Raw genomic sequence first — 16,591 nt, forward strand, 5'->3', positions numbered from 1 at the left:
TGCAATGGCTGAATATAGAATGCTCACCTATATCCCTATTCAGGTAGGTATTTCTATAGCAAAACGCCTTCTCATCTTCCAACCCGTTCACAAAATAACCTGTTCCATCCTAGTTATAGAGTAGCATGGATAGATCAGAACAGCACCCCCTCCCTCAAAAAGCAAACACTGTACCATTTATGTATCTTATCATTACCCATGATGCAATAAAAACTTTACTTTTGGGGAAGATTCTGAAATAAAGTATTTTATTGTCTCACAAACACAAGCTGGAAAACAAAAAGCGCAATTCTTGAGGAAGAAAAATTAAAATGTTTTGCTTTTAAAAAAGCCTTATGAATAAAACTTTACAGCTAAAAACAGAATAAAAACTCCACACTAAAAAAAGCAATCAAAAGTAAACATGATCTTGATAACCAACAAGCAGACTTTGCTCATTCATTTGCAAGAATCTCAGGTCTCCATAGGCTGCCATCAACGGCATTATTAACTAAACCAAGACTCCACTGCTTTTGCAGCCACCGCTTATTTCCTTATGTCTTCTGTCTCTTCCAGCTCCCTTTCCTGATGTTCTCTTTCCCACCTCATTTCTTTAAGCTCTTGCCTATACTTCCGTTCAATGAACCGCTTCTGATGGGCCATCTGAGGAAAGTTATCTGAGACAAGAAGAAACATGGTGCGTATTAAACAAAGGCCAGTCAGGGATATAAAAAAAATGATCAAGGTCTTCTTTTATTACAAAAGAAAGGAGGAAAAGCATTTAACAATTATCACATGTGCCTTTCTTCCAGAGAGCTTCGTGCACGTTGTCTTAAGATCAGGGCTTTTTTTCAGCGGGAACGCGGTGGAACAGAGTTCCGGCACCTCTTAAAAATGGTCACATGGCCGGTGGCCCCGCCCCCTGATCTCCAGACAGAGGGGAGTTTAGATTGCCCTCCGCGAAGGGCAATCTAAACTCCCCTCTGTCTGGAGATCAGGGGGCGGGGCCACCGGCCATGTGACCATTTTCGCCAAGGGCAATTTAAACTTTAAAAAACTCCCCCCTTGTTCCAGCTGACCCAAAGTGACATCATTGTGCGGTCTTGAGTTCCACCACCTCTTTTCCCAGAAAAAAGCCCTGTCTCAGATGATTCCATTTTATCCTCTCAGCCACTCTCTAAGGCAGGTCACACAGAGAAAGATTTGCCCCAAAGTCCATGGCTGACCAAGGATCTCCTACACTACCATATTTACCCATGTACTGTAAATGATTTTATTGATGTTTTATTCCGTTCTGCGGTACCTTCTATTGGTGTCTTTTTAATTGCTGGTCATTGACCGTGAAAAATAAACTATCACTACCATATTTAAACAAATAATCAAAGATATCCTTTTACACACTTTTGGAAGGTTTCCATATTAGTTTCTAGTCAGCATGCTTCTTTTCTATGCTTGACACACCTGCTACTTCATCCTAAGAGGTGCTGTGCCAGAACGTTCACAAGAGGATATTTCATCAGTTATTCTTTTTGAGATGAAGATGTTATGCTGACCTTACAGTGACATTATGCCAACAATTCAGAATAATAGATAGTCCAAGAATTTAAAGTCAGTGGGTAAGATATTATAAAAGGCTCCCACTTAACATATGAATAATGGTGGGACAAACCAGAAAATACTACTTATTATTTGAAGACTGACCAAGAACAAGTAATGGTATTTGAAAAAACGCTTAAATGCAAATTGCCACCTAATAAGCTGATCTGGTTAAAAATATTGGCCCAAATCCAACTGGAATCAGTTGTGCTGAAGTCCTACTGAAATAAATCGAGCTTGTTAACCATGACTATCTCGTTCCACTGATTTCAATAAGGCATATGCATAACTACCCTCATTTTGACTTGCATTTTCTTTGTATCTTCATCAGCATTCCTTATAAGGGGGAGCTGACTGGCGTTTCTTTTAAATTTATATACTGAGATCCTCCTTTGGAGATACATCAGCTTATAGTAACAGAGATAATCTTTTCACTGGTACTTGGATTCTTTGGAGCACTGCTGGCAGAAGACTTAAAAAAAAACCTTTAACCTACTCTAAGTATTACTGGAGAATTGGAAATCTTTATTCCCAGTTTGATTAACAGTGCAACCCTAAACACAGTTACACCTATCTAAACCCATGGTCTTCAATGGACTCAGAAGGCTGTAACTCTGTTTAGAATTGCATTGTAAGTACCTTATTCAATAACAGTATTTGAGGTTTAGCAATGGAGTAAATGGTTGCTAATAACTACATTGACTGGCTGGAAACAAATGACCATAATTTTGTTTTTCATTTTTAAAGAAAAGAAGCAACAGGTCTTTGAGCCTGGCTGTTCACAGCCCTCCGATGCGCTACATGAAGTACTTGTTCAGCAATTTGAGACCTTACCACTGAATGTTTCAGTGGGAAGAGGGAGGTCAATATCCTCATGGAAAATTTGTGAAGTATTATATAACAGTGAACAACATTGGGAAGGTCTCGGTTGAAAAGCTATCATTTTTCATCAAGGACAAGAGGGGCTCCATCTGGAGCTAATCAAGATAATCTTCCCCATTACCACCATAATGGGCATTTTAAAAAACCTGTTAGGCTCTTAAACACCAACACACACACACAATCTAGAAGCCAAAGACAGTTAATATGGGCTCAGCAAAAGTGGTGCAAAATAAGGTATACAAACACATCAACAACCATGGCGATGCCAGGTGTAAGGTCACTGCTGAAAGCATTGCCTCTGTTGGATTTGGTGCCAGAAGACAAATTGCTATTTGTGATTGACTCTCTAGTGCTGACACAGAAGCAGCTGGTGTCCTTGGGAGAACGAGGCTCTAGGGTATGGCAGGGGAAACACAGCTGAAGCAAGAAGCAGATCAGGACGTTTGAGCAGAGGGCTCAGCCACTTCCAACTCAGGGTCAACTAAAAAAATCCACGAGTCTTTGAAGGAAGAGTGAGATGGGGCTGGGCGTCACCTTGGCTGCTCTCCTGCTCTTTGAAGAGAGGCTTCCGACAGATAACTAAAAATTCACTCCAACTACGGCATTTCTGTGGGGCTTCTCAACCATTTATATCCAAGAGTACCTTCCCCTTGCGGAGGATGAAGTGCAGTGAAAGAAAACTCTCAGAAACTTCCCCTTTGTGTCCCCTCCCACCCCCAAATTATCCAAAAGTTGCTGAGAGTCTTCATAATGTCTGATTTGTCCATCACAATTCTAACGAACAGAACAGAACCTCTGACAGTTCTAAGAGTAATGTTTGCACCTGGTTGGCCAAACATTATTTTAAAAAAACCCTTTCTTTGGCTATTTTGTGCTGTTTTCCAACTTGTGTCTTAGAACTCGTGCGTACAAAATGTCAGATAATGAAAGAAAGAGTCTAGCTGAAGAGAAGTGGAATTTAGTATCAGACCTCTCCCAGCATCTCTTTTAATTCACTGTTGTGAAAGACAAGGGAAGAAAAACCCTAAATAATCATCTGGAGGAAATTACTGAATAATAGGATCTAGGTATTGTTTATGAAAATAAATAAAATTTATTTTCAATACATTTGACAGTGAGTGAGCAACCTCCGTTTATGCTCCATGTTCACACAACTAAGGAAATAATGCAAATCAGAAAAAGTACAAAACGGACAGAGGAACACACATTTTAAAATATATATGCTTACAAAGAATATCAGAATTTCATCCCTTTAAAGACAGGGTCTTAAGATAACTGACTGACTGGCTGATGTAAGCAGATGATCTCAACCCTGAAAGATAATGCAAAGCTGCCGCTGCCAAAGACTTCAATGAGATGGAGAGTTATCTGAGGTTGCGACACAAAGATTTAAGTTCCTGTTTGGCAGCGGCTGGTAGGTTTTGCAATCAATCCTGCAAGGTGAGCTCTCTGGCCTCCCCTCTAACAAAGCGTCGACTTTATTTTAATCACCATGCCTCGATCATGAATGTCAGTGGGATGACTCGTGTGCCTGAATTTAAGCACAGGCTTAAGTGCTTTGCTGGACCAAGGCCAGAGAGCTTGGCACCTTGCTTGACCAGCGCACTGACAACAGAGCCTGAAATATTGTGAACGTTTCTGAGGGATTATGATGATAAAGAGAGAAAGTTAGATGCAAAAGGAACACCGTTAGTTGAAACGAAAACTTCCTCTCAAAGATACATATAAACTCACCTTTGCACTCCACAGAGGGCAACATGTAGCAAAAAGATGGAGGCTATGCACGTATCCCCTGCCTTCCTACAGAAATGTACACAGTCGTATGTACGCAACTCTTACATGCCCCAAATGGCATATTTTGCACACTCTAGTTCTGTGGTGCACAGATTGTACTGTTCAGTTGTACAAACACTGGGGCACTTGGCAATACAATATCCGACAACTAGACTCCAGGCTTGGGTGCTGGGGTATGCACGTCAGGGTGACTGGATGTGGCCCTCTCACCATGCATAGCTCTAGATTGTCGGCAGAACCAGGGGGCGGAGGAGAGACAGGAACTTCTTTGCAGTCTTGTAATACCTGTTCACATACAGTTTCCTCTACACATTTCCAGTGTAATGCACACTCCATTTTGTCTAAGGAGGGTGTAATATTCAAACAGCTGGATTATTTGGAGTTCACATAAAAAAGCACAGCTAATGACTTATAGGTGCCCCTGTCAAGCAGGGCATTCACTACATACCGAGGACAGCCTGTCTTTTTAATATCTGGTTATAACAGGAGGGAGGTATATCCTGTATGTGTTTTGTTTCACATGGCACTACTTATGAACATCTGCATTTTGATAGGACGCTCTTGCCATTTGGGACTTAATTCTAAAATCTGTTGGTCCTTTATATTTAAAAGGTCTACCAATCAAATAAGTCAACTGGGAAATTCTACATGTGTTTATATGTGGAATCTCCCCACTTCGGTAACAAATAATTTCCTGTTAAGTTTTACATGGTAAGACTAGGGAAATTCAGTGGCAATATTAATGTCAGATCTCTGGTTCCCTTTTACATTCGACCTGCAGTCATGGAGAGAGGAAACTACTGAACCAAGGAAATTTCTGAACAATACAGCGATCAAGACAAAGGCTGAAAGCACATTCCACTGAACCTAGTAAGCATTTGCTCCAGAGTAAGCATGCAAAAGAATGTGCTGGAAAACTGTATGACTGTTCTTCTCCCACACATAACAGAATGCAAAAAAAGTATGTGTTTCATCAAAACAATTCTCAGTTCAAAAGGTTCTGGGAGAAGCAAGCAGGCTATATTAATTCTGGCGCTAATGACCATTTATTCATTTTATCACTACTTTTCTCTCTTGTTCTCACATCCATACGCATTGCCTCCCATGCCTCCCCCGCTCCAACAGAATAAAATAAAATAATTTATAATGGTTTCCAAGAAACTCTCTTACATTTTTCCAGGGCATCCATTGCTGCACACATCTCTGCTTGTTGAATGCTGTGTGAGAGAAAGAAAATAAATAACATAGCAAATGTATTTATGGGGCAAACTACAGCTTCCCAGAAGCAAGTGATCTGATTGCTCTATTGAGACCAATTCTTCAAATAATCATTGGTCAGTTGTTCCCATTAAAAAAACCTCTCTTTCTCTCTCTCTCTCACTCACACACACACACTCTCTCATCTTCCACAGAATTGTTTTAAAAGTTAGTACTATTAATAATCTAAGAAGCTCCCTTTTATAACTCTGAGAATCATTTTCCTGAAAAAAAGAAGGAACTCTACAGCTCTAAAAAATGGATGGCAATATTATACCACACCTTTCTCCTAATATTTTATTAAGGTCTATTTTTAACCTTATTCTTCAAATCAATGTAGGCAGCAGGAACAAAAATGTGGTCAATGAAAAGTGAGAAACCCTTTAAATATACAGTTGGCACTTCCAATGTGTAGAGCTCTGTAGAAAGCTCTTCTCATTTATCTTTGCTATGAAGTTGATTATTATTTGTCCACTGAATGGAAACACAGTTTGGAAGAGAACGATTTTCTAAGGTCGCTCAATAATGCCACAGTTGAACTAGAATTTGAACCCAGAACCGACCCATCTCCAATTCCAGCCATGGAGTTACACTGATTCTATAATGTCTTATAACTTTTCAGCAAACACATTTATCAACTTTAACCTTCTACTACATGCTAACCTTCTAATACATGCTAGCAGTCTCCGTCAAAGAATGTTTAGTGCCCTAACCAAACTACAATTCCCAGGATCCTTGATGAGAGCCACAAGAGTCAAACAGAAACCTATAAAGCTCAATTTTTACATTGCCACAGTATCACAGAAGCTGCTTCTCTGCAGTCTATGCTACCTCAGAAATATGCACATGGAGGAACGATAAGGGAAGAGTGAATGGCATACTCCCTAGGCTACAGGGAAGTGGCTTCCCTGTCCCTGCTGTAATGCACAAAGCAAGCATGCAGTGTGGAAAGATGTTCTCTTTTACTACTCTTTATCCATTCAGAATAAAAACGGCTGGTAAAGGAAAGCTAAGAAAGAACTCTCGTGTCTGCACACACTGACCACTAGAAGCTTCTGCAATGACCTTCCCAGACTCGGTTGATCAACATACTGAGGTTTCTTTAAAAAAAGGTCAAACCAATATGAGAACAAGAACCTCCTTAGAGAATCTATACCTTTTGCAAGAGAAGAATGGTAGGAAATGTCTCTTCTCATTCAAATGTCCGTGCACCTCTACCCCACTTCCTTTGGGCTTCATTTACTAGTCTCATTATTATATACACTCGCTATATATATACATCATTATATACACTATTATATACACTAGTCTCATTATTATATATATTATATACACTCGCCAGTGGGGGGCACTGAAGCCCCTTCCCCATTATCAAGAACACTCTGATGGGTGCAAAGAGAGCAAAAAGGAACATTTAACTGTGGACCAGATTATGTGAGCTTCAGTGTGCGCCCCAGACAGCACACAAGGGCCAGTCTTCTTCCACATTCACAACGCACAGAGGTAAAGGGCAGGGCTCATTTCGAGGGGGAACGCGCAGGAACACAGTTCCGGTAGTTCCCCAAAGAGGTCACATGACAGGTGGCCCCACCCACCTGACTCTTGGCCATTTTGGGTGCATTTAGGCCTAGACTGGGGCCAAAACAGCCCGGATCGGGTCTCTGACGAATGGTGGATCATTCTCCTGCTTAACAGCAGCTCGATCCTGACCATTTTGGGCCCCTTTTTGGCCATTTTCAACCCCTTTTTGCCATTTTGGACCCAATTTCAGCCCGAAAGGCCAGGATTGGGTTCAAAACAGCCAGGATAGGTGATGTCAGGTGGTGTGGCATATGCAAATAGCTATGCCAACGACACATTTCTGGTGATGTCAAGGAGTGTGGCATATGTTAATGAATTGTGCTCTTTTTCTACGAAATGACCCCTGGTAAAGGGTATGGTTAAACACCTGCCTTTTGATCATAGGTGACTACCATCAGATGATGCCAACCTCAAATCTGAAGCTGTGCAGATTAGGCCCTGGCTTTTCAATGTGGTACCCCTTATATAATATGCAATTCTACAGCATTATAACAAGGTTCCTGGGACCTCTCCATGTGCAACCAGACTACTTGTCTTTTAGCTTCCATGTCACCGGTCTGGCCATGGCACTTGCTCATTCTTGGGAACAGAGGCCCAATATGTGCACCGATCAGCCCCACCTGAACTTCCACTGTAAGCATGTGTGAGGAGGAATTCTATCATTCAAGCTTTTCATCTGAAATTCTGTACAACTGTCTATGGTTCCTACATCCCTGTTTGGCCATCCTGGCCATATCTATATAATTCCCCCCACATTCCCAAATCCACCATACCTTGGCCCTTTACCACAGCCTATTCTTTCTCCTTTGAAATAAACAGCTACAGTGTATGTCCGGGCATGAGACGGTCCTACGGTCTGTAGCGTCCTAAATGACAAGAAAGACACAATAAAAGTACAAGCACATAATTCTGAGAACAGGCTTATCAAGGCTCCTTGACAGAAATGCTTCCATGTTTACAAAAAAATGTCACAGGCCTGCAGATGGATAGCTTTATGGATTATTTTACAAGATCTTGCCAATACATCATGGTTTAAAACAGTGAAGTATTTATGTGTGCTGGATGGCGAATTATATACATTTACACTTTTGGGCAAACTCCAGCCCTCTGGATAGAAATGTAAGAACAGCCATGAAAAAAAATGCTCTCAGTCTAAATGGCAAAGCCCAGAAATGGCTCTATCACAAACAGAAAGTTACCCAATCTGTCACTAACTAGGTGGCATTCCCTTTTGACTAAGAGTATGCTATAAATTTGCAGTCACTTTAAGAGGAGACAGTTCCTCAGACACAAAATAAATTTGTTTCTCTCTTCATACACTCCATCTCTACTGTCAAACTTGGTATTAGTTCTTACATACAATGTATTGTCAACAAAGTAAATTTTTTAAAATCCTTAATACCTTTAGGGTACAACTAAGTAGCTAGCCTGATTGCTGGAAATTTAAGTCAGTTGACAGAACCTTTTCCAAATTGCTAAAAAAATAGTTTCCTGTACAAGACAGCTGCAAGAGGGAAAAAAACTAACCAGTAGATAATTTGTGCACAAAGAGCAAATCTTTGAGCTACAGTATATAAATACTATCATCATCCACACTCACTTTCTCTCTCTTCTAATGTTCCCACTCTAATGTGACCATGGACAAACTAGAATGATCTATAAATAGATTCCCCACTATTTTCTTTTAAAAACAACAACACTGAATTGCAACTGAGTGGGATGCAAGTTCCTTGGTTACCATTTTCATGAACAGAATTGTTCCCACCCCGCCATGCTGTTATTTACCCCATGGGGGGAAATATACAGGCACTATATGCTCTACTTGTTGGGTTTTCTCTGCAGAGCTAGTAATAGCCCGGAATTGGGGATTCAAAGTATAAAAATGATATTGGGGCTTCCTGTGAGTTGTGGTCCCAATATGAATGGGGGATCCATGCAGTACCTTTCCCATTCTGGAGGCCCTGAAAGGTAGATAGGCCTGCACTGGTCTGTACTGGTCTGTAAGGAACAAACTTTGCCAGTTCTTGTAAAGCCAACACGTTTTTTTCTAACTGCAGCAACTTTCTCATGTCCACATTTCCACTGATTTAGAACCAAACACAGCTCCTCAAAGTGAAAGACACGCCTCTGTTTAGGAAGCAGACACGAATTCTTGCTTTATACAAAGGGTAGATAATACTTAATCCAAGTTGTATGAAAGTAGAAACATAAAAATAAATGGTAAGAGTAGAGCTGACTGGAGAAATTTGGTCGCAAACTTTGAAGGGGTACTACACAGTAATAATTTAGTTTACACAAGAAAGAAGACTTGAGATCCTTACTTATACAGCGGGATGTCTGGTTCCTTCCCTTCCGTTCTCAGAGTTAAGCAGCATTGCTGCAACTGGGATTTAGGGTCATTCCAGTCCTGGTTTAAGATGAATTCCTAAAATGACACAAAAATATAGCTTCAAAATTAGAAAAGGAGGCAGAGATGGGAAACAGAAATCTACTACAAGACTAAAACAGGGACTTCTTCACACATTTTGCTTTTTGGGTCAACTTAAGTGTATACACAATGATAGAACGTATGAATAGGGATAGAACAGGTGTTTGAAAATATGTGCATCATACAGATATACTTCCCAAAGATCTAGGCTTTGCTGGGGCTTTCTGTAGAGCGCACATATGATGGAAAACCCAAGCGTGTTAAATGTATAATGAAACGGCCCATACTCTTACCTTCAGTCGTGGAAAAAAGCACACATTCATGAAGGTGTGGACATACTCTAAATCCTTATCTATGTACAGAGCAGCAATAAAGGCTGAAAGAAAGCAAAGTGCCAGTCACTATGTTTGCAGGTATAATTCAAGGTGCTTGTTTTGAGAGTGATACGCCTTGAACGTTTGGGACCAGCATATTGAAAGGACTTCATTACTCCATATAAAGCCTCTTGCCTGTTTAGGTCATCGCATCGTTTCCTGCAGGAGGTCTATTCCTTCATATTCTTTTTTTAAAAAAATAATTCATTGGAAAAATTGTATTGTGAAAAACTCACTACAGGTGACAGAATTCCAATATCAAGTTGCATAAAAATATATATCGCGTTATACAAATCTTAATCGTTATCAAAATGACCTCCTAAGTACATCTGCTATTTTGTCAAAGGTTATATAATCCCACAGGCACATGTACCATTCCTTTATCTCTGGTAACTGGGGGGGGGGGCTTCCAATGAGAGGCTATTACTTTTTTAGCTACCAATAGCAGCGTTGCCATTAAATTTTTCTGTACATTAGGGATGTCTGAATCCGGAAACTCATTCAACAATATTGATTGTATCGTGAATGGAATTTGAATGAATATTCATGACAACTTTGAAAGTGGCAAGCTTGCCTAATATTGTTTTGTATTACACTGGCAAGGACATTGTTATGGATTTTATCAACCAAAGAAACTTTAGGAAGAGGAAAAAAAATCCATGGAAATGTAAAGCATTGGGAAATTTCCCATTCCTTATCTCAGCCACTGAGTGCTGAACTCTACTGTTCCCTCAAGTGCACAGTTGGAGAGTTCACCCATGTTGAGCTCATGGTTACATCTTAATTTTATCTTGTGGGCTAGTGATAGCAGTACTGGGTTTGAATTTATATATTTGCGGGCCGTCTTCTTGGACCTAGGCTATTTACTATTTTTGATTTTTTAAAATCATTTTATATACTGTTGTATTTTGAAATAATTTCTGGAAGCTGCTTCAGTCAAAGAAAAAACAAGACGGAAATAATAACAATGATAAAAAAATCACCAATCGATCAATAAACAAATTCTCACTGGATGGGTAAAAATAAGTAATACTTCCAAAGACGTCTTAAATCACAGAGCACTCAAATTTTCCCACAGCAAATATCCCCCAAGTCAAGAAACAAAACGGTTGAGCCTCCACAGTTTAAAAAAAAAAGGAGAGAGCAGAAGGACAGATGGCCTGGCAAGTGGAGTTCTCACCATCTTGGGACCCAGGAATGACAGAACGAAGGAGAGAGGCAGTAAGGCCACGGAGGCCCACAGCATATAGAGAGGGCGCCTGAAAGACAGATTCCCAGAAAGCAAAAAAAAAAAAAAGCTAAAATACTGGGCTGCTTTAGAGATTGTCAAGCAACACAGACGACACAGCACTCAGCCCCTGGAATCAGATTTAATGGGCACTGTGGAAGGGATGTATTTGCTGTCAGTTTTTCAGCCCAATCGACATACAAAAATTGCATGGCGGCAGCTGGAGAGAGGAGCTGGCTTCTTCTAACAACTAACCATCCTCCTGCCACTGGAGAAAGCAGATCCTAAAAGCCCCATTTTCAGCTCGTTAACTTGGTAGCAAACTGACAGACTGAGAGCCACAAACTGATACTGTGGTGTGATTTTTGGTAATCTCATGCCAGCATTATATCTAGGTTCGAGTGCACTGCCAAGCTACGAACACTACTGTCACCATTTATCACAAGAATGGTTGGGGAAACAATCATGAACCAGAGAACCATGTCCATTTAAACCATTAATAAATGCATCTAATCCTAAAGAAAGAGGTGCAGAGAGATATTCTCAAGGACCACCTGTTTACTTCTGAATATATGAAGCTGTCCTGCACAGAGGGTCAGACCAATAATATATTTATTGTACTAAACCACTGGTCTAGTAAGAGGTCATTGAGAAACACATATATATTGTGGCTGGAATGACTCCCTGTTGACAGATATGGGGACCAAGTCGATGAGGTTTCTACATCCTGCGTCCATTAACAAACAAAGCATTTTGCAGAGGCAGAGACAGGTCTTGGACTTCTAAATCCAGTGGTTTAGCCAGCAGACTATAACTTCTTAGGAATAAATCACTGCAAAGTATACAGTCTCATTGCATACCATATAAATCACAATTGTTTGTGAACAACTTCCATTTACTAAAAGGATCTGGCAAGATACATGGGGTTTGCTCAGCTCACAAAATGTATTAAAATGCTTTGGATAGAGATTAACTTCCTTGGTGTGATATTTATTGCCATTTCACTTGGAATGGAACGACAATTATTTAAAAAATACCCCAAACCATCCTTATAAATTAAAAGTGATTCACACTGCTACGTGGGTTTCTTGTACCTTTGAAAACAATGCTATTTATGGAAATCCAAATTAATTATAATTCAAGTAAAATAGAAATACTTATTTTGCCTGTATTCCTTTAGGTCACAGAGGAATATCAGAGAACAGTTTATATGACTTGAGACAAGGTTTGTCCTCTTGTCACAGATTTTAAAGTTTGGCGGAGCCTGTCAGATCCGTAGACTAGTTCCATAGTATTATAATAATTTGCCCAATGGATTTTCTTCTTCCTTCTTCTGCATAAATTCTCTACTCCCATCCCAGTTACTTTATCTATAATTAAAGGGTTTGATACAGTGGATCATACCGTCTTACTGAGATATTTGGAGACAGATGCAGGTATAAGGGATGTGCTTTGAACTGGTTTAAATAATTCTTTATGGACTGGTCTCAAAGAGTTGCTATCAGAGCAGTTGTTATAAGAGCATGAATTGTCCTACAGGGTTCCACAGGGCACAGTCTTATCTTCCTTACTATTCAACTTCTACATAACGCTTTTAGAAGAAATTATTCGTCGTTTGTATGCTTGAGTATGCTGCCAATACCCAGTTCTGTATCTCCCTATCCAAATCTCCTAATAATGCCTGATCACTGTGATTGAATGGCCAAGAAAGAACAAACTGAAACTGAATCTTGATAAGACAGAAGTAATGCTAATTGAGATGGCAGAGTCCTTGAAGGACACTGTGCTTCCCACCTTCAATGGAGTTCAGCTGACCCTTGCTGACTTAGTTAAGAGCTTAGAAGTTATAGCAGATCTGGCCATCACAGCTGCAAAATGAAAAAAATGATTCCTTCAAGCTTGGATGATGACCTCCTAACTTAACTCAGTCCACCTAACCACCTGGATCCATGCCACAGTAAAATTGAGATTTGACTATAATAATGCACTCTACATGGGTCTGCCCATTAAGTCGACCCAGAGATACCAACTGGTACATAATGACACAGCTCAGTTATTATTATTAAGAGAAACAAGGGGATGCACATTACATCCATTCTGTAGTCACCCCACCGGCTGCCCATCAGCTACTGGGTTCAATTCAGGGTACTGACAATCAGATACAAAGCCCTGCATAGCCTTGGACCTTCATGTCTGCAAAAGACATAAAAATGAAACAAATGTACCAACCTTGAATCTAGTTAATGCTAAGCAGGGTTCCCACCTTAACAATCTTAACATGGTTTTCAGACCTGGGTTATAGTGGGAATTCTAGTTAGCTTTAAGGTTGATGTAGATCCCTTCACCATTATTAAGACCATCAGGAGAATTATGATTCTTTGTGATAATGAAGACTATGCACTTCAGGTTCCCAGTTCGAAAAAAAAAAACCAAACCGGACCCGATTCGTAAAGATTCGGTATTTCCAAATCAAGGCCAGTATGATGGCTCTGATTTGGAAATACCGAATCAAAGCTTCCCAAAGCGATTCAGTTCGCTTTGGGAAGCTTCAGGGCCTTTTTAAACGGCTCCCTCCCACCACCACCCCACTTACCTGGGACATCCTGGCGGCATTGGAAGCGGCAGCACAGGCAGCAGAGGTGCCGGCTGCGGCCTTCCCTGCCACCCTGCTGACTGCTGCGGCGGCAGAGGTGCTTCTCTGGCCTTCAGGCAAGGTAAGTGGGGTTGGGGTTGGGGGAAGGGGGGTTCAGGGGGGAGGTGGCGGTCTCACTTCGGTATGCTCTGAATCATTACAAAGCATACTGAAGCAATTCCGATAACCCAAACCCAAAGCGGCTTGCCTCTTCGGGTTTTGGGTTATTCCGAATCTTTCCCGAAGTGGGAAAACTGAATATTTCCCCGATGCACACCCCTAATCATAATTATCACTGATCAGTTGGCTTTTAAATGTTGACTAGATTAAATGTAAAGTATATTTGAATATTACGGGGAAGTCATAAAATAGATATTTTTAATGGAAATATAAAACATAAAATATAAAATTTAACAAAGGAAAAACAGGGTTGCACCTACCTGTAACCGCTGTTCATCAAATGTTCTTCTGTGCAGGCACACATGGGAACTGCACATGCACATGTCTGTGCATGCAGTTCCCATGTGGGACTGCATGGAAGACACTACGATGAACCTACTGTTCGATGTATTGTCGAAGGCTTTCACGGCCGGAGAACGATGGTTGTTGTGGGTTTTCCGGGCTGTATTGCCGTGGTCTTGGCATTGTAGTTCCTGACGTGTCGCCAGCAGCTGTGGCTGGCATCTTCAGAGGTGTAGCACCAAAAGACAGAGATCTCTCAGAGATCTCTGTCTTTTGGTGCTACACCTCTGAAGATGCCAGCCACAGCTGCTGGCGAAACGTCAGGAACTACAATGCCAAGGCCACGGCAATACAGCCCGGAAAACCCACAACAACCAACCTACTGTTCATTTTTAGAAAAAAAGGGTATCTTTAACATGCCAGAATCAAAACAAACAAGAAAAAGACATGAGGCGAACACGCAGCTACCAATTTGAATTTGTCCTCACTATTCAATAAACCCTTAGAAAATTAATCTAATTAGTTAGTATGGTGGGTGGGAAGGTGGCATGGTATAGCCCTATCTTGTCAGATCTCAAAAGCTAAGCAAGTTCAGTACTTGGATGGGAGACCACCAAGGAAGACTCTGCAGAGGAAGGCACTGGCAAACCACCTCTGAATCTCACTTGCCTTGAAAGTCCCAGAGAGGTCTCCATAAATCAGTTGTGACTTTACATGCACAGCTAGTATGATAAAGCAGATAGAGCATTAGACCTGATCTGAGAAGACTTTGAGTTCAGATCTACACTCAAGTTGTTAAGTTTTCTGGATAACAGCAGAGCCAGTCCCTATGCCTCAGGTTAATCTACCTCATAAGTTTGCTAAATAATTGGGACAATTTTCATATATGGCTGGAATGGGGATGGGTATACAAATGTGACAATTAACTTAAATAGTACTGCTGATTAAATCTGCATTACACATCAAACATGAACAAAAAGACTCCTACAATGAACAAATAAAGTTACCAACTTTATAAAATTCAAGGCTTTCATATCCTCAGCAGTACCCAGAGCCCTTGGACCTCTGGAACTAAAAGTCATAATTACAAGAGCTACTCTTTCATTTAATTAAAGTCTCATTTTAACCTCTTCCTCTTATTTTGACAAGCTATTTTTGCTTCCAATTCTTTTTAGAAGAAAAGGAAAGTAATTAAGATGATTAACACTCACATTCCAAGAGATCTGCTAGTGTCTTTGTTCGTAACGCCACAGGCCGCTTCGTCTTGTCATTTGTAATTGCGAACTCCTGCATGCCCAGTTCTTCTGCTACTTTGGCTTGAGTCCTGTTGTTGACCAGAGAGCTTCGTAATAACTGTCAACGCAAGGTATCACAGCAAATTAAACATACTGAGGACACTAAGGTGCAACATTATTTCTGCTCTGGGTGTGAATCATTTCTCTAACCCTTACTTAATAAAGGAAGCCATTGTTAGTCCAGGAGGAAGTGTGGGGAGTGGAGACCGGGAGAAGGTCATGTTGAGGGTCATGTGTTTTTGTTTGCTTCCTGACACAATACTACAACCTTTTTTTAAAAAAAATCCTCTTTGTATTCATACCGCATAGTCAGAGGGGGAGCCAAAGCTTGCTTTCCTGGAAGGGAGAGGGGGGCAGTGTCTTGACCACTGGTGAAAATATTTCTAATTAGCATAAACAATGAGAATAGCCCACAGTCAAAATGCTATTAACTAGACAACATGTGTGTGCAGCAACAGAGACCCAAAGTGGAAGACAGTGGAATTCTGAAATGAAGCCAAAATTAGAATTCATTGCTGAAGGTAGGTTTCCCAATGCAGAAGTGGACCCAAATGGAAGTGTTTCAGTAACCAGCCAATGGAGGGAGGAGCTTTCCACTTTCAATAGGTAGCCCCCAAATGGGAGAAACTGTATAAGGTAGTGATGAACAGCAGCGAGGCAGCTTTTACATGCTGAAAAGAAGCCCCAAATAAGGAAGAAACAAGCAGGGAACCCAAAAGACCTTATAGGGGGTATCTCATTTCCCCTCTCACACTATTTTCTCTTTCCTTTCTCAGAAAGCCCCCTAGTGGCTTTCCTTTTCTCCTTCTTATCCTCCAGCCAACCTACTTTTATCTGTTCCCCTTCCAGCTTTTCTTCCTTTCTTCCCTCTGGAAGTCTTTGAGAAGATTTGAGAAAACTATGGCCCAGTTGCATAGTGGGGAGCCTGCAAGGACTTGCCGTGGGGGCACCTCACTTTCTCCTGTGTCCCCCTTGCCACATTACTTCCTCTTCTCTTGGCAGCTTCCAAATCCTCACCTTTCCCGGCTTCGTTCTCTCCTGCCAACTAACCTACTTTTTATCTGCCCTCCCCATCTTCAGCAA

General features: G+C 40.9%; 1 protein-coding gene across 1 annotated transcript in view; it reads right to left on the reverse strand.

The window, feature by feature from the left end:
• Window positions 1–227: 227 nt before the first annotated feature.
• Window positions 228–16,591, reverse strand: part of DROSHA (drosha ribonuclease III) — a 125,864-nt gene continuing 109,500 nt past the window's right edge. The window contains exons 27-32 of the mRNA XM_054984877.1: window positions 15,425–15,566; window positions 9,811–9,893; window positions 9,411–9,514; window positions 7,863–7,955; window positions 5,422–5,468; window positions 228–656 (exon numbers count right to left, since the gene is read on the reverse strand). Of these exons, the coding sequence (XP_054840852.1) occupies window positions 526–656; window positions 5,422–5,468; window positions 7,863–7,955; window positions 9,411–9,514; window positions 9,811–9,893; window positions 15,425–15,566 (600 nt within the window). The 3' untranslated portion in view covers window positions 228–525. The remainder of the gene's footprint in view (window positions 657–5,421; window positions 5,469–7,862; window positions 7,956–9,410; window positions 9,515–9,810; window positions 9,894–15,424; window positions 15,567–16,591) is intronic.

Source organism: Eublepharis macularius, chromosome 7 (assembly GCF_028583425.1).
Source record: "Eublepharis macularius isolate TG4126 chromosome 7, MPM_Emac_v1.0, whole genome shotgun sequence".
NCBI lineage: Eukaryota > Metazoa > Chordata > Lepidosauria > Squamata > Eublepharidae > Eublepharis > Eublepharis macularius.